This window comes from Melanotaenia boesemani, chromosome 8 (assembly GCF_017639745.1).
Source record: "Melanotaenia boesemani isolate fMelBoe1 chromosome 8, fMelBoe1.pri, whole genome shotgun sequence".
NCBI classification, from domain to species: Eukaryota; Metazoa; Chordata; class Actinopteri; order Atheriniformes; family Melanotaeniidae; genus Melanotaenia; species Melanotaenia boesemani.
This window is the reverse complement of record NC_055689.1, coordinates 15760956-15788816: the sequence shown is the minus strand read 5'-3', so window position 1 is coordinate 15788816 and position 27861 is coordinate 15760956. Positions and strand designations below refer to the sequence as shown.

Genomic DNA, 27861 nt, shown 5'->3' with positions numbered 1-27861 from the left:
CTCAAATGCTGGCATAATTTTTCAGACCTGGGGGCTTGGAAAAACCTTTCACTGAGTCCCGCTGAAAGGTTGAGGTGGACAGTCCAACTCCAGACCCACCTAACTTGTCTATGACATTATTTTATAAGAAATACTCATTAACCTCTAACCCTAATCAGCTGAAACTGATGTAGGTAAAGCTGGATTTGGGTGGGGTTGGATGATCCAACCACAGGTCACAGTCAGACAGAGTGCTCTTACTTCTCTAATTTCAGCCTTCACAGCTTCTTGCATCTCCGTCCTGCCCCCAGTGACCTGGTAATTATTCACAGCAAAATATTTTTAGGTCTAACATGAAATCCACCTCAATGAAAGAAGAAAAGCTGTAGGTCACCATTGTATCCTTTCCAAATATTCCTTTTTGCATGTCTGACTGGTGCATGGTATTTAATCCTGTTCTCTACATTAAATTATTAAATTGTTGCAAAACAGCCCAAAATGTTACAACCCCCCCAGTTCCACCTCTTATGCACACCCCTGTCCCTTACATTCTACTGTATATTACTAATTCATAATAATCTCCTGATTTTTATTATTTGCCTCTTTTGATAGAAACAAGCCATCATTTTTCTGTAACATAATCTTCGGTGAAAGTTTGTGCGTCTGGAGGATGGATGGAGGCGGCGCCCTGCAGGCAGCAGCAGGCAGGCAGCAGCAGCAGGCTGGGCAGGGCAGATTGCAGTCAGCGTAGCGGCGCAGAAAGATCCAGCAAGGAGGGGACACGTACGGAGGAGAGACACGTTAACCAGCAACACAGACGGCGCTGACAAAACCAAGCAGTATCGCTGTGACACCGCCTGTCAACAGCGCGGATACAGTCGGGAAGCAGTGTTTTTATTCCATGTATTTTTAGAAACAGGTGAGCATTAATAGGAGCGCAGCGTTTGTGTTGTCGGCTGGAAAGCTGTCACCCCGCCCGTCCAGCTAACTAGCGGATGATGCCTCTCCCCTCCTCGGCCTGGCTAGCTCCTCAGTCGTTTTCCTGCCGCTGGTTAAATTAGTCAGCTTTGTATGAGCTCTGACAGTAACTAGCTATTTGATGGTTTTGCTGTAATCCGGTGGCTAAATTCAGTGACTATATAAAGCTAACAAGTATCTTAAGCCTCTTATACTGTTTGACTTGTGGCTTAGTGCCAGTGTTTTGGGCTAACCGTGTCTCAGGCTAGCTTAGCGGGACTGCAGTTCTTGTGTCTGATTATTTGCAGGGTGGCTAAAGTAGCTTTCTGCATAATTTTACAGTCGATCGTGTGTAAACAAAAACTCTCCCATCTGGACAGGTAAATATAAATGAATTAGAGCCTACGTATCTATATGTGATGTTTTCTCCTGTCTGAACAGCATGTGGAAGGAGGGCTGTGCACCCTTTTTTTGGATATGCAGTATAAAGCAGTTTCAAGCTCAATTGCATCTTTGAAATTACATTTGTCCAGTCTATTTGCTTAAAGAACTAAAGCAAATTCATTATTACTCACATCCAGGTTAAATGTGATTAAAATCACTTCATGCCACTATCCACATAATGAGAAGTTACAATAAATTAAGCAGTTAAATGCTAACAAACAAACAAAAAAAAACAAACGTTAACCTAAGCTGAATCACAGACTTGGCTAATTTGCATAAAGTCACCCATTAATTCAGTCACTTGATTACAGTAGTTAACAGATAAAATGTCATTATATTCAATTTAGATGACCTCTTACTCAGTGCCCTACCCATTTGGATGTTTTAAAGTGTTTTATTTAGATTTTAAAGAAATTTAAAATCATGTTCATGCAGTTCTGCACGTCAGTCACTGCCACTGTCCAGTTTCTTTGTAGCACAAATGCTTTCTTGGACTCCAAATGGCCTCTAGGGCTGGCTGATAACTGAAATCAACAGTCCTATTATAAATATCTTCATATATTTACAATATATGCCTGACTCAGATAAAATCTGACTTCAGAGACCTCAAACTGATGTTGTTTCTGCAGCCTCGAAAAGAACAAAACAAAGAAACATAAAGAAGAATTGCTTTTTTCGTCTTGTTTGTTGAGCTTTTCTGCTTTTGTCATTGACAGCCCATCATCACCATGACTGCAGAAGAAACCATAAATGTGAAAGAGGTGGAGATCATCAAGGTGGTCCTGGACTTTCTCAACTCCAGGAAGTTGCACATCAGCATGTTAGCACTGGAAAAGGAGAGTGGCGTCATCAATGGACTCTACTCAGACGACATGCTCTTCCTCAGGTAAATGAGCCCAACAGTTCGACCTAGTTCCGCTGCACACTGGGTATATGTGACTTAAAGCAGAGCTGCACAATATATTGAAATATATTATCTTGAAATCCACATGTACAATATCATTATAGCTAAAGACTCATATACTGAAGTGTTTTGCTTTAATATTGCAAGCCATATCATTATGCAACAGTTTTATCACATATTGGAGAGTTTCCTATTTTTTGCATCTATAATTTGCAGTCCTTTTGCTATGAAACAGAGGTGGGGAAAATATTCAATAAAAGTTTAGTATTTTATTGACATTAACACTTTATTTAATGTGAGCTATCATTGTGTCAAATGAAGAACTCACCCTGTGTATCTGATTCCTCAGTCCACTGTCTAATCTTTGCAGGGTGAACCTTTCTCAGGAAATAAAAAGTAGAAATCAAAATAGTCAGTTTTTGTTCCCTTTTGTCATTAGTCTGGACCTTCATGGAACAAAATGTGAAGACAATTTTTGTTTTTGATTCAGGCAGTTGGTTCTTGATGGCCAGTGGGATGAGGTTTTGCAGTTCATTCAGCCTTTGGAGTGCATGGACAAGTTTGACAGGAAAAGGTGAGTTCACTGAATCACCTTCATGATGGAAATCATGTAATCCATTCTGTCTTTTTATACCTTTTTTATACTGCTAGGTAACTATAGTTATGAGACTCTTTGAGGACAATAACAGCAAAGTCAACACAAAATACTCTTTCTAAAATAAACTGCAAACAAAATGTCTAAATGTGGCCCTCAGGTTTCGTTACATCATCCTGAAGCAGAAGTTTCTTGAGGCTCTGTGTGTGAATAACGCCATGTCTGCAGAAGATGAGCCCCAGCATGTAAGTCTAACCAATACTGCTGACATTTCTGACTTAGAATTAATATACAGCTAAAGTGCATTTAAAACTAATAAAAGTTATTTTAAAGGTATATCTGTTTTTTACGCAGCATTTTCAGAGTTATGGGTGATTTATTATAACGTTTTCCAATCCAAAACCTCATAAATATAAAAAAGAAGTCTATTAAGGCCTACACAATAACACAATCAATCATTTGGAGCAACAAACTGTCACAGAAAACATTTGATGAATTGCCTTTAAGTGTTGGATGTTGCAGTGAAAATACTTTATTTTGTAGATAAGCAGATAAGTCAAATAACCACCAGTTCAACTATAAAATGTTGCATTGCGTGTAAATGCTTTTCTTCATAAAATCAGAATTAAAATGTTGCTAACAGCTTATGTATGATTATTTTATGGGCTGCAGAAATTTCAGAACATAAAATATTGACAAAATGCTGTTGGCAACTTATAATAAACTCTTGAGCAGGCTACAAAGTTTGTAAATGTTTAACGTTCTTCACTTGCTAAATATGACTAATGTGATGCATTGTTTTTTAAAATTACCTGCAGAGACAGTTTCAGAATTTCCTCTTCCTTCTGAGTTCAGTGTCTTTAATCAGGCAAGCTTTGGATTACAAGTCAGAGCCAGAGCGATCGTGTCCTATCAACTGGATTAGGTGTTGATGTGCATGCTCACTAGCAGCAGTTTGCTCAAGAGTAAATGTTGTTCTTGATAATGACTGTCCAAGATGCAGGACACAGTTTAAGGAATAAGGGGGGAGGAGCTTCCCTTATTTTTTTTGTGGAGGCTAACATGCACAAAATATCTCAGTGAGGTTTGAAGTTATCTGTTCTTTCATTGTTCTCCTGGAAATGAAACAGTTTCAAAACGTTTAATGTTTTTAGCTCTTTAGAGAGAGAGTCACATCAACATGAATCTCAGCAGAATCTTTAACAAAAGTATCAGTGTTGTTATTCATGTCAGATCTCATGAATAATGGTGTATTTTTTCATGTTTTTCAGTTGGAGTTCACCATGCAGGAAGCAGTCAAGTGCCTCCATGCTCTGGAAGAGTTCTGTCCCTCTAAAGATGACTACAGCAAACTGTGTCTGCTCCTCACACTGCCTCGACTCACAAACCATGCTGAGTTCAAGGCAAGAATCTTCCTTTTAAAAACTGCGACTTGCATAATGTTTCAACTGTGAAGAGAAAGTGGTTTATACTTTAATTTATCCACTGTTGTCTCATTTTGAATTTCCTTTGTAGTGTGATTAGCCTGTGCATGGTTCTGTAGGGTAAAAGAACACTCTCACAGCTTTTCTTGATTTGTGAATCTCAATTTTTCCATTAGGACTGGAACCCGAGCACAGCCAGGGTGCAGTGCTTTGAGGAGGCGTGCAACATGGTGGCAGAGTTTATCCCTGCAGACAGAAAGCTGAGTGAGGCTGGATTCAAAGCCAGCAGGGATAGACTCTTCCAGCTGCTTCTCAAAGGAGTCCTCTATGAGTGCTGTGTGGAGTTCTGCCAGGTGTGAACAACATAAATACTATGAATGAGCTTGTGTGAGAACTCACAGTTAAGTTGCTGTGATTACCTCTGTTTTGGCTGTTTTGTGCAGAGTAAGGCGACAGGTGAAGAGATCACAGAAAGCGAGGTGCTCCTAGGTGTAGACATGCTGTGCGGTAACGGCTGCGACGACCTGGACTTGTCTCTGCTCTCTTGGATGCAGAACCTGGCTCACAGCGTTTTTTCCTGCGCCTTTGAACAGAAACAACTCAACATTCACATTGACCGCTTGGTCAAACCCGCAAAGACTGGTTACGCTGAACTTCTCACTCCGCTCATTAGCAAACTCTCACCGTACCCCTCTTCCCCTCTTCGCCGCCCCCAGTCTGCTGATACCTACATGTCACGCTCCTTAAACCCAGCACTGGATGGGTTGTCTTATGGGCTGTCTGGCCAGGACAAGCGGGCAAGTGGTGGGGAGGTAGCACCAGGTAAAGGGGTCTCTCCAATGTCTCATTCATTTGCAAACTTCCATTATCCTGGAGCAGGAGGGCAGAACTTGAGCAGGAGTCTTATGATGGAGAGCTCCGACTGCCATAGCATCTTTGAGGAATCCCCTGAAACGTAAGAAGAAAGTTTCTGTCAGTCTTGAAATCCTCTTCTTGATGTCTGTAATGCCCTGTAATAACACAATATGAATTAACTTTGTTGTTTTAGCTTTTGTTTTTCTCTTATTGTGTTTTCTCTGTAGGTCACGGACAGACACACCCGTGGATAAGATGATGGGCTCAGGGGGAGCTCAGAATGTGCGTCCTGCCTCAGCTCCGGGTGAGGACGCACCATCAGCTGGTTCTGCTGACAGGAACGAGGTAAACATCATTGAATTTTGCTTTTTAAGTTGTTGGACCTGCTTTAATATTATGTCTGTAGTTTTGGCTTTCATTGACGGGTTTGGCCTTCAGTGATTGTAGCTGGATTTGAATTTACTAGTAACAGAAATCTGAGGTGATCTTTTGAAAAGCTTAAAAGAAGCTAAATTAAACAGACTTGGATTGATTGATTTGCAGTAAATAAACAAGGCTGTGTAGCTTTGTCAGAGGGTGGCAGTTGCTAATGGCTCAAACAAATTCAAAGGTCTTACAGCTTTATTGTTGTCAGTGATGCAGATGCAGCTGCTCCGTGGAACCTTTTATAGCTGGAACTGTCATCCAGCTTGGTTGATTGGTTGAGAATGCATGCAGGACATGAGCATGTTAGTGTTGGTGGACCTAAGAATTATTATTGATACACAAACTCAAATGGACAGTCGAGGACTCCGTCAACTGATTAACATACATTTATTACATCTCTGAACTATAACTCAGTCAAATCTGATCAATGGACATATTTTTAGATACAACAAAGATGTCTTAAGATCTGCAAAGCAGTTAAAACATTAGTCATCAGCTTGGAGCCAGTAATTAATGAGGCTGTGGACTGTGTGGCAGAAACCACACAGGTGCTTTGAGGTGATCCCAGTTCAGTAGTGACACAGGGCTTGTAAGTTCAGGAGCTCTTGTTTCCTGTAAACATAGTGTTAACACAGTATCTGTGTCTGTCTGCCTCATGGTTTCTATTCTGGGACCCTTGTGCTTTGCTCTGCCTTCCTAATCACCCTGGAGACCCTTGAAGAGGCCAGAAACAGAAACAGACTTTGGGGCCTCTGTCATATCCCTGCCCCCTCGATCTTGTTTTTGTCCACGCCCTCTTCCCCCATTTACCAGAGCTGGCACATTGCCAGTGTGTGTGTCCTCTTCCCAAACATACAGTAGACCTGTTCCCATCAGATTGTGGGGGCAGGAAGCAGAGGACAGAGGCGGGAAATGACCTGTCCTCAGCTTTTAGTCTCACCCTTCTTCCTCCTCTAATACCTGAGCTGACAAGAGTGAGGAGAAGATGGGTTCATATGGCCACAATGCTGCCTTTGACTAGTCTAGAAACTCCTGATTCAGGCCTGTTCATTTGTAAATGTTTCTAATATTTCATGCATCACACATCTCATGAATGCAACTGCAGTTGCAATAAAATCAGAAACCAGCTGTTGTGTTTTATCTTAAGCTTCGGGACTCAACAGAGAAGTATGAGGAGTATTATCGACAGCGTCTCCGTGTGCAGCAGCACCTTGAGCAGAAGCAGCAGCAAAGACAAATGTACCAGCAAATGCTGCTGGAGGGAGGCGTGCAGCAGGAGCCCCCGCCCAGTGACATGCAGCACAGCCTCACAGAGAAGTTCCTCAACAGGTACAAACACAGCACAATGTCTTTGAAATGTAACCTTTCAGACAGGATGCATATAACAAAGTTTAATGCATGTGGCAAAAAGTATTGTAAGTTGGCTTCTTCAGGCACAGCTTTTTTGAATTAAGCATGCTAATTACATCAAGTCTTTCAATATGGCTGAACAATAGAAGAACAGCTGAGAGAAAACATAAAGCTGACATGTTAAGACCCTGAAAATGATGGGTCCCAAGTGGTTTTCCCTCACATGACACCCCCCTCCAGCCTGCACAGCACCATCTGCTCTTATCATTTGCATCACATGGGACCATCACCTCATGTTTACTAGTTTTGTACAAAATTAGACCCAGAGTCAATTTAAAAGTCACATAATCTTACAATTTTAGCATCCTGTCACCACATATCAAAATATTAAGCTGGAATACTTTTTTTTTTTTTTTTTTCTTTTACACCACAACAGCCCTTTGATTTAGACTTCTTTTCAGTCCTCTCTCCCCTACGTCTCCTTGTCCCTGTGGTCCTCTACATAATTCACAAGGGTTGCTGTGCATAATGACATCATTATGTTGGTTTGCTTTTGTCCTCTTTCCTTTGTAGTTTTAGCTAGATTTTATGAGCCTGTCAGCTCACATCAAGCCTAAGAGCTAAAGTAAAATGCAAGGAAGCTTTGTTAAAGAATTGTCTTGTCTTGACAAGCTCATATCTACATGTACATGTATTTGTTGGTTCAGGTCCATTCAGAAGCTGGAAGAGCTGAATGTGGGGATGGAGAACCTGGGAGAGGAGGTGAAGTCTCTGGCCCAGCAGTGTAATGGCAACGGGAACACACCCACCTCAGAGGACAATAATAATCCTCCATCTGTGACCCCGGAGCAGAGTCGGACCAAAGGGGGAGGGGTGCTCAGCAGCACCCCACAACGCACCGTGGGGGAGTGTGTGGTCCCACCACCTAATGAGTCCCCTGTTGTCTCACAGAGGTTGGTGAGATTTTTTTTTTTTTTTTTTTGCTTTTACACAGTATTTTGTTGAGTAAAAATCTACAGTTTCTTTTAAGCTTGAATTTTTAAACTTGATCATGTTTTTAATATTTTTTTCTAATGTCCTTCTCCGTTCTCTTTTTTGGTTTTATTTTATATTATGCTTCTCATTTTTGTGATGTTTCAATGTCTCCGTAAAGCACTTTGAATTGTTGAATTGTGCTATACAAATAAACTTGCCTTGCCTGCGTTTCCTGCTTGTTAACAGTGGGCAGAAACCGAAAGGTCAACAAGGTGATTCGCCTGGCTCCTTATCCCGAAGAGGAGAGGTAGGAATGCACAAAAAACACACTGATGTGGCAGAAATAAAGCCAGTGCTAAAACCACAGATCTTCTGTTAACAATTTATTCATTAGCAAACGTAATTTTTATCCACAACCGGTCTTAGTTTGGATTTGTTATCCAAAATGCTTTGATCCGAAGTTTGGAATATTTCTTCTTGTCAAACCATAAGATGATACGACGCATTAATAATTTGGTGTTAAGCTGATTTTAAAGTTATTATTTAGATGCCACTCAAGATGCAGGCTTTACACACATAACAGTGTCTTTCCTATACTAATGTGTTTTTTCTTTTTTTCTTTAGAGTGATAAACCAAAGAACCTGTTTGTACCAGTGCATTCTTTGGAGGATACTCAGGCTGTCCGAGCTGTTGCTTTCCACCCGTCTGGAACTCTGTACGCTGTGGGATCCAACTCCAAAACGCTGCGTGTGTGCGCTTATCCTGAAACACTGGACATAAGGTAACTGTGTCAAAAGGTTACAGCAAATATTAAACAAAGTAATTGTATAATTAGAGATTTATGACCAGGTGAGAGACAGGCCTTCCCCCCCAGAGGGACTTCCAACAGTTTCGAGACCGAGTGAATAAATATTTAATTAGTTGTCAACACAGGATCAAATAGAAAAGCTTAGATTCAAATAATTGTTTAGAGGAATTTTGACTGTTTTCTAACTTTCACAGAATCAGAAGTTAATAAACGCCTTTAGAGAGATTTTTATGTTTTCAGAGTGGTCTGACATGATGTCCCTTGACAGCATTTCTTCTGTCTCTGCTTACTTCCTGTCATTTTTCTTTCTTTCCAGCTGTTTGATGTGCAAATTAAAATATGCTTAAAAATAAGTGAAGGGAAGAAATGAAATGACCTGTTACCAGAACTCCTCCATGTTAATACAAGTTGTTTAAAATGCTAAATTTCTATTTTTTTATTATTATTGTTGTTGATTTATGTCCACAAGCTTGTTATCATGTTAATTCAATACTGATTTTTTTTCCATTTATTCTTTTTATTTATTTATTTTTTCTTAAAAATTTTACTTTGCTTTAATGGTTTCATCTTATGGTGGCTTCTGCAGCAGTTTTGAGCAACAACCCCACGTAGCTGGATGGATCAACCTTTAATGAGCTGTTAACTGTAGTGCATAGACATGTAATCACATTTTATTTAGCTATTGTCATTTTAATTCATGTACAAGGTCACAGCACATATACTTAATCTAGTTAAATGCTAAATTATAAATTAGGCTTCAAAAATCAAGTGACATAACTGATGTCACCGTCATGCAGGGATTTCATAAAATGAGCTGGTTAACTGCGGGGAAGCTTGGTCTGAGGGGAGGATCACAATTTCATAATTAGATAAGTTCCGTTCAGATTTAAAGTTTATGGGGTAAAGTTGCTAAAACTCAAAACTGATTCACTGTTTTTAGAAAATAGTGAATTATACATACAATATCAGACGTTTGGAAACACCTGCTGTTGTTTATGTTTGTTTTTCCTTTCCTTTTCCTCTTCACTTTTCCTTACTTTAGTGGCTCAAGTCCAACAAAACAGCCGGTTGTTCGCTTTAAGAGGAACAAGCACCACAAAGGCTCCATCTACTGCGTTGCCTGGAGCCACTGCGGGCAGCTGCTGGCTACAGGATCCAACGACAAATACGTCAAAGTCCTGCCTTTCAGCGCAGAGACATGCAACGCCACAGGTGAGCATGCTTCACAGGATCACATGACAGCAAGTGGAGGTCAGATTTCTTATTTTAGTGTTTTTTGTGCCCCAGGTCCAGACTTGGAGTTCAGCATGCATGATGGTACCATCAGAGACTTGGCCTTTATGGAGGGTCCAGAAAGCGGAGGAGCCATCTTGATCAGCGCTGGAGCAGGAGACTGTAATATCTACACCACCGATTGCCAGAGAGGACAAGGTCTGCACGCGCTCAGTGGACACACAGGTATGCTGGCTGCTGCAACCCTCCTCCTGTTCATCTGAGCTCAAGCATGAAGTGGAGATGGATCAACTCGTCATTTCTGTCCAGGTCACATTCTGTCTTTGTACACATGGGGAGGCTGGATGATTGCCTCCGGCTCTCAAGACAAGACGGTGCGTTTCTGGGATCTCAGGGTGCCCAGTTGTGTGCGAGTAGTAGGAACTGCTTTCCACGGCTCAGGTATGGATCACGACAAAGTTTCACCACGATGCTCTTAAGACAGGTTTGGAAACTGTGAGCAATGTGTGACACATTTTGAATTTGTAAGTATCATATTGGATGCTGCTACTCCCTAAGAGTGAAATAAAAGTGATTTATAAATCAGAACAGTAATTGGCAATAATACAATGATTCATACAGCTGCACCCCTCTTCTTTACTGCAAAGGCAGTCCAGTTGCCTCGGTAGCCGTCGATCCCAGTGGTCGTCTCCTAGCAACAGGACAGGAAGACAGTGCATGCATGCTGTATGACATCAGAGGAGGACGAATTGTTCAGGTGTACCGGCCGCACAGCAGCGATGTTCGGTCCGTCAGGTTTTCACCCGGAGCACATTACCTACTTACTGGTTCCTATGACACAAAAGTCATTGTCACCAACCTTCAAGGTATGTCTGTGGGACCAGTTTGAAGAAAATCCTCCACTGGGGAGTGGGTAATTCTGTATGACAATACCTAGCCAATTCCAAAACAAAAAAAAAAGCAGAGGTGTCTGTTATACAAGTGTGTATGTGTTTGTGTGTTTCATGGTTTCCTATCTGCTGTGTTTCTAGGTGACTTGACCAAGCAGTTGCCTCAGACTGTGGTGGGAGAGCATGGTGACAAGGTGATTCAGTGTCGGTGGCACACACAAGACCTGTCCTTCCTTTCATCTTCTGCTGACCGTACTGTCACACTGTGGACACACAACCCCTAACACACTCCAATATACAGCTACTTGCTATCATTTGAAAAACATGCACATTCCCCATCAACGGTACTGTTCCTCCTTCTCTGTCATACCTTTCCAACACTCTGAATCTGAAAACACACATTCACACCGCAGATATACAACTAAATAAATGAGCCTTTCCCTCCTGTCAGTCAGTAACCAAATGGATGTAAACTTCTGAAACATCAAAAGCACATGTTGCATGTTCATCTGTCACCTTGTGTGTTCATACTGACAGCTGGATTATTCATTTCTCTCCATTCATTCCTGAATCCTGGATTTCCCCTCCTTACATATGCCAGTCATTTGCTGCATGTCATCATCACTGACGAGTTGAGGTTTAACGGTAAAGGAGTTCTTTGTTCATGATGGTGCCTTCCTTAAATTCTCAGTTTCCACAGCAACAATGATGCTGTGGTCATTTTTCATGAGCAAATTTTAAGTCATTTTGAGAAATTGTACATTCCTTCTTTTGCATATCATTTTTTTTTCTCATCTGGTGTAATGCTGCTATCTTATAGAAAAGAAAAGCTAATGTAAATGCATTTTCAGTGTATCAGTAGTGTGTGTTTCCTATCAGGAGAGTGATTGTGTGGTTACTCTTTTACCCCGTTGATTCCCTGTGGGATGTCTGTTACTGTATCCACTGCAATGCTACAACTCAAAATGTGTAAACTAGATGGTGCATCTGTTTTAAATCTGAAATTTTTTGTTTTTTTTAGCTAAAGCTTTTAGTGTTTTGCAGTGGCTTTCTTGCAATGTCAGCATCAAAGGGAAATAGAGTTTGTGGTTTTTAGTTTGGCACACTTAACAGTAATTTTCCAGTGATCAGAAGCTTTGGTTTGTGTCATGCTATTGTGGTGGGATAACAGTAGATGGCAGTCTTTGCCTGACAAGGATCTAACTGTATGCACAAAGAAATATGGATGGAAGAACGGGTGTTACGCTATTTATTTAAGACCAGTATTTGGGGCATATGCATTGTTTTGTTCATATATTTTCCATGCGCACTTTGTCTTTTAACATTTTCTTCTCATATTGATTCACTTACAAAGAGTTTAAGTTTTTATGTTGATGTATATTGTTTTCAGAAATGAGGCCAAACTAATACGTACATAGAAGTATTTATTTGAGTCGTGTTTGTTTGTACAGCAATTTGTTTTGGAAATGCTAGTGGCTCTTATATTAAGCCTTTTTTAATTCTTGTTTTTAAAAGTGACTTAAATTAATTCAAGCTAACTAACGTCTGACTGCTGGTACGTTCAATAAAGTGTCTTTTACAAGTTGTTTCATGAGTACTTTTATATTGAACATCTTAAAATGACAACACTGGTTGCCTGTATGAATAAAGTTTTATTTCTGACCTTATTCAGAAACATTACAAAAGAGTAAAAGGGCAGTATGAGTTAAATTCATTCAGTTCATTTTCTCAATGCTACACCTGTAAATCAAGCAAAAACCTCACACATAAACAAAATACATGAAAAGAGTGCTGTACCTCCACGTTCATACTGACTCATACACCACTGAGTGAAAACATACGGGGACGGCAGTTAACAGAATCATAAAATGTACAATAAATACAAACATAACTGCAGCTGTGCATTGAAAAATACACGAGATGAAATGACATACGGCAGTACGGATACATTTAAAAGGTTAAAATCAATCCTATCATCCCTGATGCTACTGTTAATGTAGGTGTGCAACTTAGGCTAAACAAGTCCTTTTGAGATTTTTTCCATACTGTTCTGTACATACGGTGGTGACAGTGCTTTTTTTTTTTGTCCAGGAGAACAAATGTTAAGAGACACGAGGATTATATTCTGAGTCTATAGCAATGCTGTCCACATCATCATATTTAGAAAGGATAAAAATGCATGTGTCCTAGTGCTTAGTTCAATTTGAGCTGGAAGTGGACCTGGATGGCGGGTTCACTGCAGAAGGCAAGGTAACGCGTTGCTCATCCATTCGCTTGGCCTGAGAGCGCATGATGAGGCTGAAGAAGTCCTCATCTGGTACAGTGGGACCTCGAACCGGAGGAGGGGGAGGGGCACAGCGCTGGTCATCCAAACGCGAGCCCTGGGAGGAAGAAGTTGGAAAAGGAGAATAAAAGTTTGACATCTGTTTAGTTCCTGTGTGTTAAATTTAAACTAAGCTACACAGCAAGAGATAGAAAATCTGTCTTCTTCATACTGTCTACTTGGTCTCGTCAGGTACCTGGCACTTGACAAGCATATCAAAGAAGTCATCGTCAGGCTCAGCGTTGTCAGCGTTGGCCATGAGGTGGCTGAGGACGGCCTGGTTGCTGTTCTGATTTAGCCTGAGGCCTGGCAGGCTTCCCCCTGCTACCGATGAGTCCTCTAACCGCCTGCCTGAGGCGCCTGACATGTTGACAGACTCTGACACAGCTACAGTTAAAAAAAATAAAATAAAAAATTTACAAATCGGGTACTACTGTGATGACTGGTTACATTTTCTGTTGATGGCTTATCTAGACCTACATTTCCTAATGGTTCTTGGGGGTGAATCTGGACCGCTGTTCAGTGATAACCTGCTGCCTCGATCTTGTATTGAACAACGTTGGTCATCCATACGGTTGCTTTGGAAACGGCTCAGAAGGTCAAAGAAACCCTCATCTCCAAGCATGTCAGGACTGAGTCGCTGATTAATAAATAAACAAATAACAGAGTTGACGTTATCTGATGATGCCTGTAGAAGACTAAATGAGGCACATAGTTGAATTAATGTATCCTGGATACCTTCTGTGATCCTTGAACAGGAGTTTGGCTTGTATCCAGGGTGTTGCTGGTGTCTTGGAGGACTTTGCTGGAGCCACCAGATTTGTACTTCTTTCCACGCAATCGGCTGACAAAGAACAACTTGGAGGAAGTTTTTGTCAGGGAAGGTTTTGACTGTTTAGTCAGAATGTCACTGTTCCACTTCTCACCCTGCAATGCAAAAGCAGTGTGATTAAAAAAAAGAAACAAGGAAACAGAAAGGGAGCTGAAATGAAGGGGAAGGAAAACCTGTTGGAGGTTGATTATTTGATTTTTAATGAAAAAAAAGTACTAATTCCTGTATCAGTGGGTCATACATTTATCTTGTCTGGAGTGAGTTTCATCAGCTCTAAGTTCTCCATGCTGTGTCTTCTGCTCATCCTGGGCCGTGCCCCTAAATAAAAAAAATTAAAAAACAAAAATTGTTACATAAAGTACACTCAAATCATTATAAAGTACTTAAGAGTCCAATCTTGGTTACCATGTAGGTTGTAGTCTATTTCCTTATTTTCCGACAGTGTGGAGTTATTAGTGCTATAGCTCAAACCCAGAACCATCTGGAGATCCGACACATTCATTCGTGCTGTCAGCTCCCCGCTCCTGTCTCCAGTCTGAAACAAAACAAATAAATAAACACACACACGGGTGAAGTCATTTTACTCTAAAGGATAATTGCAAAATTTTTTTGGCAAGTTTCAAACACAGTTTATTTTGCACTATGTCAACTTTACTTTGCTTCATTTCATACCTCCTTGCAGATCTCCAGATGCTTCTCAGCAAAGTGCATGGCTTGGTCATGGTTCCCCAGTGCTGTGTGAGCATTTCCAAGACTCCAGCATGCACGTCCCTCTCCAATCCTCCATTCAAGAAAACACACATTAATCCATGTACCCAGTATGGTTGAAATATAGGAAATAATAAAATCTTATTTTAGTCTGTTTGTACCTGTCATTGAGGTCTTGAGCTATGATGAGGTGTTTAAGGTGATAATCTATGGCTCTCTCATAGTCCTGGAGTAGTGTGTAGGTGTTTCCCAGACTGTAACAGGCCTGAGCTTCCACAGCTCGGTCCTTCAGCTGCCTTGCCAGTTGCAGTGTCCTCCTGGAAAACACACACAAGCTGCGTCAAAACACTACAGAGAGGCCTCCATATTTGCTTCCTACTTCAAAGCCCCAGTCTCTTAGAGGAAGCCCAGTCTGGGAGCAGTAGATAATGTCATACATGAGAGTGCTCACGTTTTAGATTGACTTTTACATCAGTTTAAAGAGTTTTTTTTCAGATGAGATTTCACTCCAGGTAAAATAAAAAAAAAAAAAAAAAATCCTGATGCAGTTTTGACTGACCATGATAATATCACACACTTCTAGATATGTGAATGTGTTGCAGCATTTTTATTAAACATGCATGTATAGGCTGTGGCTTACTTGTAATGCTCAGCTGCCACTTCAAATTCCCCCAGAAAAATGTAGGCATTTCCCAGGTTGCAGTAAGCCCGTCTCTCTGCTGAGCGGTCGCCAAACTCCTTAGCAATCAGCAACCGCTGAAACAGCAAAAGGCATGTTTACACTGAACTCCTGGTAAAGAGGGGGTAGTTGGGGCCGGCCCCTTACCTGTTCGTGAGAGGCCACGGCTTTGCCAAAGTTTCCCAACAAGTAATGCGTGTTGCCAAGATTGCCACAAGTCCGACCCTGGGCAGCCCGATCTCCAAGCTCTTTCACTATCGCCAAGTTTGCCCTAATAATCCACGACAGGAAACAGGCAGACAGCAAAAGGTGCCCCAGTTTAGTTATTTCATACAGTGTGTGTGTTACCAGCAATGTGTTGTGTTACAAAAATGTATTTTAATAAACTGGTGCAATTCGAACATTCGCACACTTTCTGTGACCTACTCATAGTACTCAGCTGCCTTCCTCAGTGCAGTCATGACCTCTTCTGGGAAATCTCCGGGCTCAGCCCCACTCCAGCAGATACTTTTCCCTTTGGCATGATACACATTCCCAAAGTTATAGAGCGCTCGTGCTTGCCCCACCTAATGTACACCAGGAACAGCATGTCAGCGGTGAAGGGTCATTTTGCCTGCCATCATTGTGTTTGAATATGCTGCCTCACCTTGTCATTAATGTCCCTGGCTATATCCAAATGCCTCTGGCAGCAAACAACAGCCTCATCAAACCGTCCCAGCACCTTTAAAGTGTTCCCAAGGTTTCCACTGGCTTTGGCTTCTCCAAGCAGGTCACCAATTGTCCTAAGCAACATATAAGTTTTTTAATAAACAAAATGTTAATATTTCTAGTGCAGTGGGTGTCTGGGGTTCACTTCATCCAACCTGGTTAAGGTGAGATCATGTCGGTGGAACTCCAAAGCCTTTGCGTAGTCATGCAGGTGGAAGTAGGCATTTCCCAGCTGGCTGTAGATAGCACTGAGCACCTGCAGGTCCTCTGTGCCCACCTGGATAGCAGCTTCAAAGAAGGAGACACCTGCTCTGTAGTCGCCCACCTTACAGAGCCGCTCACCCTCCAGTGCGAGCTCCAGACAGGACACCTCCATCCTACAGCAGAGAGGATGCCAAACAAAATTGACTTCTGTTTGAGATGAGTTAGCCTCAAGAAAAAATAATAAATGAAGAGCTTCAGTGTCTGAAACCAAAGTTGAACAAACTGTGGAAGAATAGGTATTCTGTGGTTGTAACCCAACCACATATGAAAAGGCTCCACTCTTGACAATGTGGAAAAAAAACTTCTTTCGAAGCAAAGGGGAATGTTGTTCAGCTACTTCCTTCCATCTCTAGAAAACAATGGCTTTGACTGGGGTTTGTTTATTATGGTAGAACTCACATCCTCCCTGATATGCCTCAGAAAGTAAAGTGAGTTCCTTCAATAGTCCAATGGAGCAAACTTTTATCATTTCTCTGCTTACAACCAATGATTTACTATTATAAATTATTTTCAGCTATTATAAGTATTTTCAGCTAGTTATAACTAAAAGCTGTGTTTGCTTTTCTGGACATGACCATTCGTCATTAAAAGATGCAACAAATGTACAGTCTATCTCTTTTAAAAGCCTCAAAAGATGGATCAAAGGCCTCCTTCTAACAGACAAAAACAGAGAGCTGCAGAGTATCAGGAGCGTCAGACACTTATCTTCCAATACAAGATTAAACGGCATATTTGAGCAAAGCAAAAACAATCAGCTAACTTTTGTTTTGCAGGAAACTGTATTGTTGGGAAGAGATTAGCTTCTCAAAATCAATTCAGTTTGTTTATGTCAAGTTTTCCTCTTATCCACCCAATGGTTGTCTAAAGGCCCTGAAAAACAGAGCAGATATCCCTGACATGCAGGCATGATATGGTGTGGGTTCCTCACATGAAGTAATAGCTTATACATGCCATTGTGTGCAACTGTAATGATGCAAAAACACCAAACATGGTAGCTTGTCTCACCAAATAGCAAGGCTATAATTTGTGAACAAAAGCAAACACGGTGTCCAGCATAGTCCAAGCTTAGCTCAGCTGTTTTAGGCCTTAAATTACACAAGACTATTTTTTTGTTTACCATCTACTCACTATAGCTCAGGTAAATGCTAGCCTACCTGCCGGCTTTCCGGGTCTTACAACAGCAACAGCAGCACATGGAACATCTGGGAGGCATCTACTAAGTTTCCTCTGGAAAAAACTTCCAGGCTGCAGTTTCTTCTCTTTCTCTGAAGCATGGACTTTGGTCTATTACCTTGGACCGACTGAGCAGCCTTTACTAAGCTTGATTATAAGCTTGTCTTTAAGTCTAAAAAAGATGTTTCTTTGATATCAAAAGTATCATTCATCTGAGGTCAGATATATTAAGCATCATGCGCTGGAAAACTTTCAAGGAGAAGCATATGATGTTGTCACAGCATTAACTTCCAATGCATGGCAGGGCGGAAATTGCTCAATCAGCTCTTTCTGAGCTAATCTGCTTGTCTTTCCTCCAAGTGCTTTCTCTTCTGGTGACCTGGTCATCTGAGATTACCTTTGTAGGGTATGCACCTGACAGATTATAGAGGTACAGAATGCTAAGTAGCTTGATTAGAGCTGTCTGACATACGCAGACTCTGCCCTGACGTCTAATGGAATCAATTCATTGACGTTACCATCCTGCCAGTTTGGAGAAATCAGCCCCACTACCGCTAAACATAGACACACTCTATCCAGATAATACAGACACATGTGGGCATAAACAAAGACATCAGGTATGAATTTTTCAGGGCTTGTTTAATTATTTAAGCGAGGCTCAAGCAGGTCTTTCTGTGGTCGACAGGTCACACCTGCTGCAAAAGAAATTTACCTGAGTTTGTAGTGACAGCTGGCTGATACATTTTTTTTAAATAAACACCTGCCTTCAAAGTCACACAGCACCAGGACCAGTTCCACTCAGTTGCCTCTATTTTAAATGCTATCTTACATGTATTATTATCATATTACACCTTACTTGCATCATCTCCTCAGCAAGTCATCTACATGAATATAAAACCTGTTACATGACACGCATCCATGAAAGGAGCATTTTCCCTCTTAATCATCCACAAATAATGAGGAAAATATATCAAAAGATGAACAACTGAGCCATACTTTCAACACTAAAACTGTATTTTAGTTGAGAGTTGTGAGATTCCTACCTGTAGCGGACATGAAAGGGCTGGTCCTCAGCTCGCATGCTAACCGCTGAGCCACCGGTGTCCATTGAAGTGCATAATATGAGGGAAAATCCCAGTTTCGTTCCCGAAAAAATGGTTGCGTTTAACAAAAAAAACAGAGTCAACGAGAAAGAAAAAGGAGCTGAGCAACAACTAAACAAAAAAAGTCACCAAATGTGACAAAATCTGCCCCTCTTTTAAATATATGTCAGAGCTGGAGAGTCCAGAGTGTCAGTCCACACAGCTGCTTTCGTATATTGTGTGTTTTGGGTCACTGCCTCTCTTGTTAGCAGCCCGCTGTGAAGAGAACACAAGATGCTGTATGTGAAGCCTCTTTCTGGCTACACGGTTCCATGGCAACACCAACCAAACAGCAGCGTGCACAAGCAGGGCAGGCAGGAAGCAAGAGAGGGGCGGGAAAAGAGTGGAGGGGGAACAACGCAATGGAGCTGTCAATCTTAAGACAGTGACTCAGTTCATCCAGGCTTGGAAGGTGTATGAGATTTAAAGTTGCTATAAGGTAACAAAGCTGTAAATTCCATTTACAGAAAGGGAGGAAAATGTATATACATTGTGTAGATGCAAATCATGAGTCAAAAAGATGCTAAAGAGGAAGAATAAAAATTTATCTGCTGCGGATTTATTAAGAAAAAAAAAAGTTTGGAACCTCTGGAAAGACAGTAAACAGATAAGTCTATGGGATTTCCACCAAAGGAAAGGACAGCGATAAGCAAGTTACATGGATGAGAGTGACTGCATTAAGTAAAGACTAGAGCCAACTATTACCTCATTTCTCCATGACATCATGCTAGCCACCACCATTTGGCCCCTCAGTTTAACCCATAGGCTTCTCCCCATTACACACTCATGCACACACACAAAATGAGTCCTGCTATTCTCTAACTAGGTTAAATCTTCAGGCTGAATAACAAAGAAATTATAATAGAAACATGGCAGTGCATTTAAAAAAGAACTTTCAGAGTCAAAGGCAATCTTTCATTTCTCTAATCAAAGCATATAGTTTATGTACATGCAGTAAAAACACATTGCAAATAACTATCCCTGTTCTTTTTTTTCCAAATGGTGCTCAAACCTTTACAAATAACAATTATTAAAGAATAAAAAAACACCAGTGAACACAGGAGAAGTGTTTTGTTTGTAATGTGTTATACTGTGTACAAGCCCCCAAAATGAAGACCCAATCAAGCAGAGTGTCAAGCCTGATGACCTGTAAAATCACTGCTAATGAAACTATAATGTTTAGGAAACAAATTTAAAGTTTCAAAATAATTTTACAAATATTAATTGCTAGAAAAAGGCCAGGACATAATAAAAAAAAGTCTTAATAAAGGGTCTCTGTTCTACAAATGAATCATAGAAATTTTCCTTTTTAGTTCTGCTGAGTGTTTATAAAAACTGTGAATTCATGTTGCAATGACAGCACAAATCAGAGATCAAAATAGAACCAAAGGAAGTGTTTCAACAACATGAGACATCTCAGTCATGCTTGGCTGGTGTCAGAATTAGGTTTCTCAATTTAAGATTAAAAACCAGAACTGGGTCAACATTTCACAGCTTTTTATTGAGTAGCTGCAATAAAATTTAAAACAATGATCTTTTGTGCCAATTCTCTTTTTTATTCCTACCGCTTTGTGACTATGAACAGTTAAAACGCAGGCGAATATTTGGGGCTTTAGGAGCCTTAAACGTACATGTTCCTGCACATTATTATAATCACCAATTGTGTATACACGTTTTCATGCCGCCTTTTTCTGCTATTGCGTGCCAACTGGGTGTGTTTTGCCCTGCCCAATTAACAAAGTTTAAACAAGAACAATGGCTGCATGTATAAAAGGTAAAGAAGGAAAACATAGAAAGGGAAAAACGTGGATCTGTTAATGACACCTTTATGGGAGGTTATCTCTGACTCTTTTTAAAGCCACAAACAGGACATGATTTCATGTTGAACACATAGCAATTATGATCCATTTTCTTTGGGCTTAAATGGACCAAAATTACAAGTGCCTCTGACTGCAAAATCTAAATATGGACACACCATTATTGCTCCATTAGGCAGTGAAATGCTCATTTAGTACTGGGATATTTACCTGTAATTCTTCCACACAGGAACTGGAAATCTTGGAAGCCTAGAAGGAACAATGTTGTGACCATAAATGACTTGACATTGAATAAGCCTGTGAAGCAATTCCTGGTTACATTTTGTGTAAAAATTGTTCATGTTTCGGGACAATGTTACATAAATTAAAGAAAAAATAAAAGATTAATTTAACATACTAAATTCTTGATGGTGTGGTACCCTTTTAGAAACCTCTGTTAAAAATAGGTGTCAGCCTGCAATTGGCGTTTTTTAATCAGCAGATGTACAACTGTAAATTAGACATTTATTTGGAGTGTGTGTGTGTCTGATAGAGAGAGAGATTAGTGTGAGTAATCCCTATTAAATATGTACACTCTCCTGCATGTAGATTCGTGCATTTTAATATTTAATGAGTATGCCTAAGAAGCGAAATGTAAATATCAAATTTATTATGCTATGTATTAACTGTTGAAGGTTTAAGACATACAAAAAAGTTCTTTTTTAACTCCAGTTCGAGGCTACAATCGTGTGCAGTGAACTCACTCCTTTTTATGTGACTAAAGATTAGCTTCGTTAGCTTGTTAGCTACTGAACTTACGTTAAGCGATCCAGCTCGAACAATGGTGACTTTTCTTCTTTATTTCTTCACGTTCTCACTGGATTAAAACATATATCCCTTGGAAATAAGACGGATGTTTTATAAAGAATATATTGTAATCAGTTTAATGCTACATTGTCATTTAGCTTTTGTAAAACTTCGATTTAACTTCTAGGGGTCAAAAAAAAAAAAAAAAAAAGTCTACTACTAGCTTTGTGTGTTTTCGATGAGTAACCAATCAGAAGACTTCATTCAAAGATGGCCACGCCCTCAATAACAGTCATTGGACCAATTGTTTTGAATAGGAAAGAGACGACGTTTGCAGTTATTTGGCTGTCAGTAGTATCTGACAGACAAAAAACGTTTGGTATATCTTTCTGCTTCAGCGTATATGCGTGTACAGCTGAGCCATCCGCTTTATCATCCAAAATCCTGCATGCTCAAAACACTTTACTCACATTTAGCTATCAGGTTTAGGTTGGATATTTGACAGATAATCGCACTGGAGCTACCGGTCCCTTTTAGGAACCATCAAGAAATTACAGGATTTCCCTAAAACGGAAATTCTTATTGAAAAGGTAAAACAATATTGTCAATAAACTTTCCATTTGACCCAGTGTCTAAAAAAAACCGGAATTCTGACATAAACAGAGAGAAATAACACATCTTTTATCTTTTAGATTGCTTAATATGTTAATGGAAATTCAATAATTTCTTTAAAAAGATGATATATATATTTTTTCTTTTTCAAATAACTTCTAAACCAAGTGACCCAGTCACTTCCTGTAGGTTATTTCACCTCTTGTCATATTTTATATGAATACCTTTATATATATATATATATATATATATATATATATATATATAAAACATTAATAATTGCTATTGGAAGTCTATTTTCTTCAATAGCTTCCAAATCATATGACCAAGTCATTTCACAACAAAGCTGAATTGAAGCAGATGACCATCCAAACAAGACACAAGTTTTCCTGATTTTTATTTCTCCTTTTTTCATATTTTATATAAATAGTTTTATTTAAATAATCAATAATCACCATTGGAAGCCTATTTTCGTCAAAGCTTCCAAACAGTAACCCAGTCATTCCAAACCAGAAGTGAATTGAAGGAGATGACCATTCAAACAAGACACAAGTCTTCCTCGACACAGGTATTTAACATTACTGAACTTTATTTGATTTTTGCTGTGTGAGATCCTACCAAAGTGGATCACTGTATAACAGTTTTTGTTGTTGTTTATTTGTTGTTTTGTTTTGTTTTTTCATTTTCTCATACAGTATACCATTCTAGGGAGCATGCAGTTTTTCCTCTCCATGCCTGGGTCTTATTTTCTTCCACTGTTTCCTCCTTTTTATTACAATGTTAAAAGCTTTCTGCTTTGCCACTTTGCTCTTTTTGACAATCTACTTTGTTGCATTGTTCTTCTCCTTTTCTGTATTTGGTTGTATCAAGGTTTTTTTTTTATTTTCAGATGTTTTGTGTTTTGAATAGGTCGGTAACGGCGGTAACTAATTTATGTAATTATTTACGTTAATATTTTTAATGCAAATAATCTCCACAGAATCATGTTTTCATTCTGTATGCTGAGCTTTAGTAGCCTAAATATTGATTTAACATGAATACCTTGTGCATGTGTATATTCATTGTACCTATCTGTTTATTTTCATATGAAAGTCCATGGTTAAAGCTCTCCTCTAGAATCTTTGGCTTTAATTATTCATTGCTATTATTAATAAGTATTATTCATAAGTATGCATTGTCATAGCTACATCTCTGGCGTCTATAACAAACCAAACAACAAAAAAAAAAAAATCATTATAAAATCGACCAAGTCATGGTTATTTATAAAGCCACTCACCATTAAAACAATGTTATGAGTGAGGGAGATGACTGTAGTAAGATGGCCACCAGTGTGAACGTTCGACCCCATTGGCCAGTAGCGTGGTTCAGACATCTAGTATTATTATTATTATTATTTTTAACCTATTCTGTCCAGCATCATAACAAGCAGAATGATAGTCTGGTTGCTGTGTTGTGCTGAACAAATTTGTTTTTTTAAAGGGGAGGCTTATAGATATAAGGCTCTTCTTGATAATCTGACTCATTCATTTATTTATTTGCTGTTGAATTAAATGTAATCTTGCTGGACCTGACTGGAGGGGATAGAAAAAGAAGGAAGACAGCAAAAAGAAGCAAAAGGGAAAGCAGAAAGAAGAAAGAGGAGACAAAAACACTAAAGAGAGAAGGCAACGACACTCCAAACTCACCAGACACTTCCGCATAGCCTTCACATTTTGCTGCCGGAGGTTGCCACTTGGCTGTACCCATAATCTCTCACTTTCACACAACCACATCACACATAACCCTCCCACCATGCCCCGTGGGGATGTCCCCGGCAGACCAGAGGAGAGCGAGCCCCAAATCCGGTCTCCACCACCAATATCAGGAAAAAAGAACATGAGAAACTGGAGAAATACCAAGGTCTCAAGGAAGAGCTGGAGAAAGCCTGGGAGGTGAAAACAACAGTAGTACCAGTGGTCATCGGAGCACTAGGGCCCGTGTCTCCCACACTTAACGGTTGGCTCCAACAGATACCTGGAGATTCATTGGAAATCTCCATCTAGAAGAATGCAGCCCGAGGAACAGCTAAGATACTCCGTAGGATCCTCAATCTCCCAGGACTCTGGTAGAGGAATTGAGCTTCAGTTGAACAGCCACCCAGCCGACCCAGAGGAGATGGGAAGATGAGTGAGGAAATAGTTTTGTTTTTTTTTTAAACATATTGGAGTGGCATTAGAACTACAACCTATCCAATTGTGATTTTTATGGCCAAGACAACCTGATAGGCAAACACAAAATTACTATAGAAAATGCAACTTAAGTAAAAATCGCAGCTAGAAAATAGTCAATAGACTCCCAATTGTGATTATTGATTATTTTAATAAGAATATTTATATAAAATATATCAAAAGGCAAAATAAAAATCAGGAAGACTTGTGTCCTGTCTGGATGGTCAACTGCTTCAATTCAGCTCTGGTTTGAAGTGACAGAGCCCCCTGGTTTAGAAGCTATTGAAGAAAATAGGCTCCCAATAGGGATTATTGATTATTTTAATACAAAATGTTCATATAAAATGTGACAAGAGGAGGAAAAAAAAATCAGGAAGACTTGTGTCTTATTTGAATCATCTGCTTCATTTCAGTTTGGGTTTAAAGTGACAGGGTCACTTGGTTTAGAAGCTGTTGAAGAAAATGAATGCAGTTGGGCTGGCCTTTAATGTGTTGACCAATAATAACAGTTCCTCAAGTGTCTGGCTAATCATCATAGGCCTAAATGGGTGTGTGTCAGACCCCTTTCACCTCGGTCATGGGGCTCTTGGCCAATCACAGCCGAAGGCCTGGCCTGGGGTACAGGCCCCCCTCCTCGTATTCATCTTCATCAATCCCCCTTGCAAAAATAAGGATGGATGGATCACAAAAGTTGAGAGAGAAAAAAAAGGCAACTACAAGCAGATGTGGCCAAGTGTCAGAAACTGACAAATATACTTTTTTCAACTACATCATCCTCAGCTGCACCTGCAGCTCTCGCGTCAACGTCTGGTGCACAGCATGACCTGATGCTAGGTGGCTGTAATGTGATGACATTTGTCTAGTTTGCTAACTTTTAACACAAGGCATTTAGGATAGTTTGGCTGCAAAAACGTCATGTGGACCAGGCCCAGTCGGTGCTCATTAGCCTTTTTTTTCTCTTTTGTACGTCACTTAAAGCTAGTGAGCTAAATGCTACTCTTCTATCTTAAAAACTTTGCTAATTCATCGACATTATTCTAAATGCAAGTTTTTATCTTTAGTGTGGGTTTTGTTGGCTAATATATAAATTAAGACAGTGTATGTGTAGAGGAAATGTGTACTAATGTATGTTTCTTTGTCCATTATTCTCTAGCTTATATTAGTCTATGGTCCTATTATTTCTAGTTTTATAAAACTTAAGCTATACTTATTCAGTATCAAGAACATGTAATTGTACTTTTTTGAGTGACAATACGTTAAAATTTAACATTTTTCTATTTAATTTAAATTTAAACATGCTAACATACCCGTTTAAAACAGAGCAACATGATGTAGGAGAATGTTCAAAACATTTAAGTAAATTTTAACATTGCATGCAAATGCATTTACTTTGTTAACAGTTAGTAGGGCTACAGAATATGTCCACTCATGTGCAGCACGCCAAAATCTGGTTTAGAGACCACTGTGTACTCGAGAATCAACCTCACATAGTACATTACATTTTTACCTGTGTTTACAATTTTCTGTAGCTATATTGCATATTTTAATTTTTTATGTGAATTTCCCCAAACTTCAACCAAATGTCTCTGCTCATATCTCCTGCCAGGCTGAGTCGCCATCCCAACACAGGGAAAGTGTCAGGGAGGAGAGCAGCCTATACACACTTCACCAGATAAGAGCATATACATTCACATATAAGAAAACAAATCCTCTAAAGATATAGATACAACAAAAAATAAAATGTATATGATACTTAACACCATAATTGTGTACAACTGTTAAATTCTACTGTTTTAATGTGTCACTGATAGTGTTGTTTAAGTGCCTTACTAATGTGGCTTTCTGGTCGTGCAAGGGTCGGACAACGCCACCCCAGGACTTTTACCCGGGGAAATGCACCAAGGTGGTGAACTTACCACCAGGCACCCAGGTTCAATATGCACGAGGCAGAGACAGCAGTTCCAATAAACAGATGAATTTATTAAACAAAAAAATGTCAATTAAAATAACCAATAAAACCAAGGAAATAAATCAGGGCTTAGACCTACTTGGTTGGGGAGGGTCCTGACAAAACGAAAAGAAGGGGGTCCTAGGAACACCTCTAATGAGGTTAAACAAACAAAACCAACTTAAATCCACACAACACACAGAGGGGGCACCACCAACACCACTAGAGATACCAGTCCACCACCAAAGGCTCAGCACCTGATAAAAGAAAGAACACAGGATTATAAAATACTCTTGATGAAACAAAGTCACTAAAAACTTGGTAAAAAGATAACCAAAAGCCTGCAGCAATACCCAATGAGTCTCTGAAACAATAACCAGAGTGAGCAGCACTAGATGCACAAACAAACAGTTTACAGCGACGGCTGTTAGTCTACCTGCACCATCCAGGAGGGGAAGTTCCGGATACCAGGAAATGACGTAAGCCCAGCCACCAGCAAGCGAGAGGCAGCCTGCACGCCCTGCCTGCCTTTTATATGATCCACCCCCCCCCAGTAATTGGCCGACCAACACATATGGCAATCAATAACACACGTAACACATGTGTGACCTGCTACACTAACAAGGTGCTTCTCTCTTATCTAGAGTGAAGATAATCATAGCAATGAAGAGGACAACACTGCACAGCCAGCGCTCAGCACCAGTGGCATGATGGTAAAGTTGATCATGTTTTTTTTGACTAGCTGTATTTTTTTGCCAGATGAAAAATATGAGCTGTTTGTCAATTTTCTGTAGCTGCTGTCTAGTTGTAGTAAGTCTATTAATGTCTATGAGTTCTGCTACTACTACTGGTACTGCTACACCTCAAACTCCAGCTCTGTTTCTTTGTTCTCTTTAAGTAGCTCATTATTGGCCCACCTGACGAATGTGTCGGACGCTGTTTTCACTTTCTGAGAACATATATTTATTCTAATCAAGTCCTCAGGTGGACAAATCATTGTGTCCTTATCTCTTCAGTAATGTTTATATTCATATTTATCTGTCTTCCAGTGAGGTACCAAATGCCCGGGCCATTTTTTTGCCCCAGTCCGCCCCTGATCTAGTTGAGGCTAATCCAAGCAAGGCTTACATAGGCTGGCTATGTGGGAGGTCCTGAGGAACATAGGAAGCCCTGACGAGTGGATGGTGGAAAAGAGGAGCTGGCAGAAAGAGAGAGCAAGCCGAGAGCTGTCATTTTCTCTGCAGCTGAACAAAGAATGCTGATGGAGATCAGTGATGTGCGGTGGGGTTCGTGGCTGGTGAGGCATTAACTCCTCTGGAGTCAGATTTACAATTGCAAGAACCGAAAAGAGCATCTTATTTCACTATTCTTCCAACAGCATGAAACTATGCCCCCTTGAGGTGAGGTAGAGTACTGCCTGCCTCACTTGCTGACTTTTCCCTGCACTTTATTGTACAATCAGCAGGAATAATTCTGTCACACATACATTAAAGACTTTACATACACTGTGGAGAGTCATGGTGTATAACAAATATTTCTTTAACGTTCATATTGACAACATGCTGAGGAACAGAAACGCGCAAGCGTCATGCAACCCAGTTTGTACTGGATCACGCAGTCAGAGGAGGCACAGCTCACCACTGCCTTACCTGGGATTTCTGCCCTGTATTTTATCTGGAAATCCTCAGATTCGGTGTAGTCATACTGAAAATGCATTTTTAACACAGATCAGTGGAAAATATTAATATTTATTTTATGTACTTTTTCTTTTTCTTTTTTTTTTCTTTTTTTTTTTTGATGACGCCTCTCCTGACCGCACGT

At 40.0% G+C, this 27861-nt stretch overlaps 2 protein-coding genes across 5 annotated transcripts; one reads left to right on the top strand and one right to left on the bottom strand.

Moving 5' to 3' along the window:
• Positions 1 to 716: 716 nt before the first annotated feature.
• Positions 717 to 12427, top strand: wdr47a (WD repeat domain 47a). 2 transcript variants are annotated; one of them, XM_041991592.1, is made up of 17 exons: positions 717 to 898; positions 2097 to 2266; positions 2775 to 2858; positions 3040 to 3124; positions 4151 to 4282; positions 4480 to 4656; positions 4747 to 5258; positions 5386 to 5503; positions 6732 to 6913; positions 7642 to 7887; positions 8156 to 8216; positions 8534 to 8691; positions 9761 to 9930; positions 10006 to 10176; positions 10261 to 10392; positions 10599 to 10817; positions 10983 to 12427. In XM_041991592.1, the coding sequence occupies exons 2-17, from the start codon at positions 2109 to 2111 to the stop codon at positions 11123 to 11125; spliced, it is 2748 nt and encodes a 915-aa protein (XP_041847526.1). In that variant the 5' UTR covers positions 717 to 898; positions 2097 to 2108; the 3' UTR covers positions 11126 to 12427. The 2 variants fall into 2 exon arrangements, with proteins under 2 accessions (XP_041847526.1, XP_041847528.1); XM_041991594.1 differs by lacking the exon at positions 717 to 898 and adding an exon at positions 975 to 1316.
• Positions 12428 to 12478: 51 nt separating this feature from the next.
• On the bottom strand, positions 12479 to 21478 carry gpsm2 (G protein signaling modulator 2). 3 transcript variants are annotated; one of them, XM_041991595.1, is made up of 16 exons: positions 21286 to 21478; positions 20698 to 20736; positions 18572 to 18886; positions 16247 to 16468; positions 16030 to 16165; positions 15810 to 15949; positions 15531 to 15654; positions 15345 to 15460; positions 14866 to 15021; positions 14669 to 14777; positions 14402 to 14531; positions 14238 to 14314; positions 13903 to 14091; positions 13645 to 13804; positions 13361 to 13551; positions 12479 to 13222 (listed from the first exon to the last, which is right to left on the bottom strand). In XM_041991595.1, exons 3-16 carry the CDS (start codon positions 18634 to 18636, stop codon positions 13040 to 13042), a joined length of 1998 nt encoding a protein of 665 aa, XP_041847529.1. In that variant the 5' UTR covers positions 18637 to 18886; positions 20698 to 20736; positions 21286 to 21478; the 3' UTR covers positions 12479 to 13039. The 3 variants fall into 3 exon arrangements, with proteins under 3 accessions (XP_041847529.1, XP_041847530.1, XP_041847531.1); XM_041991596.1 differs by having other exon boundaries at positions 18572 to 18617; XM_041991597.1 differs by lacking the exon at positions 18572 to 18886.
• Between the last annotated feature and the right edge of the window lie 6383 nt (positions 21479 to 27861).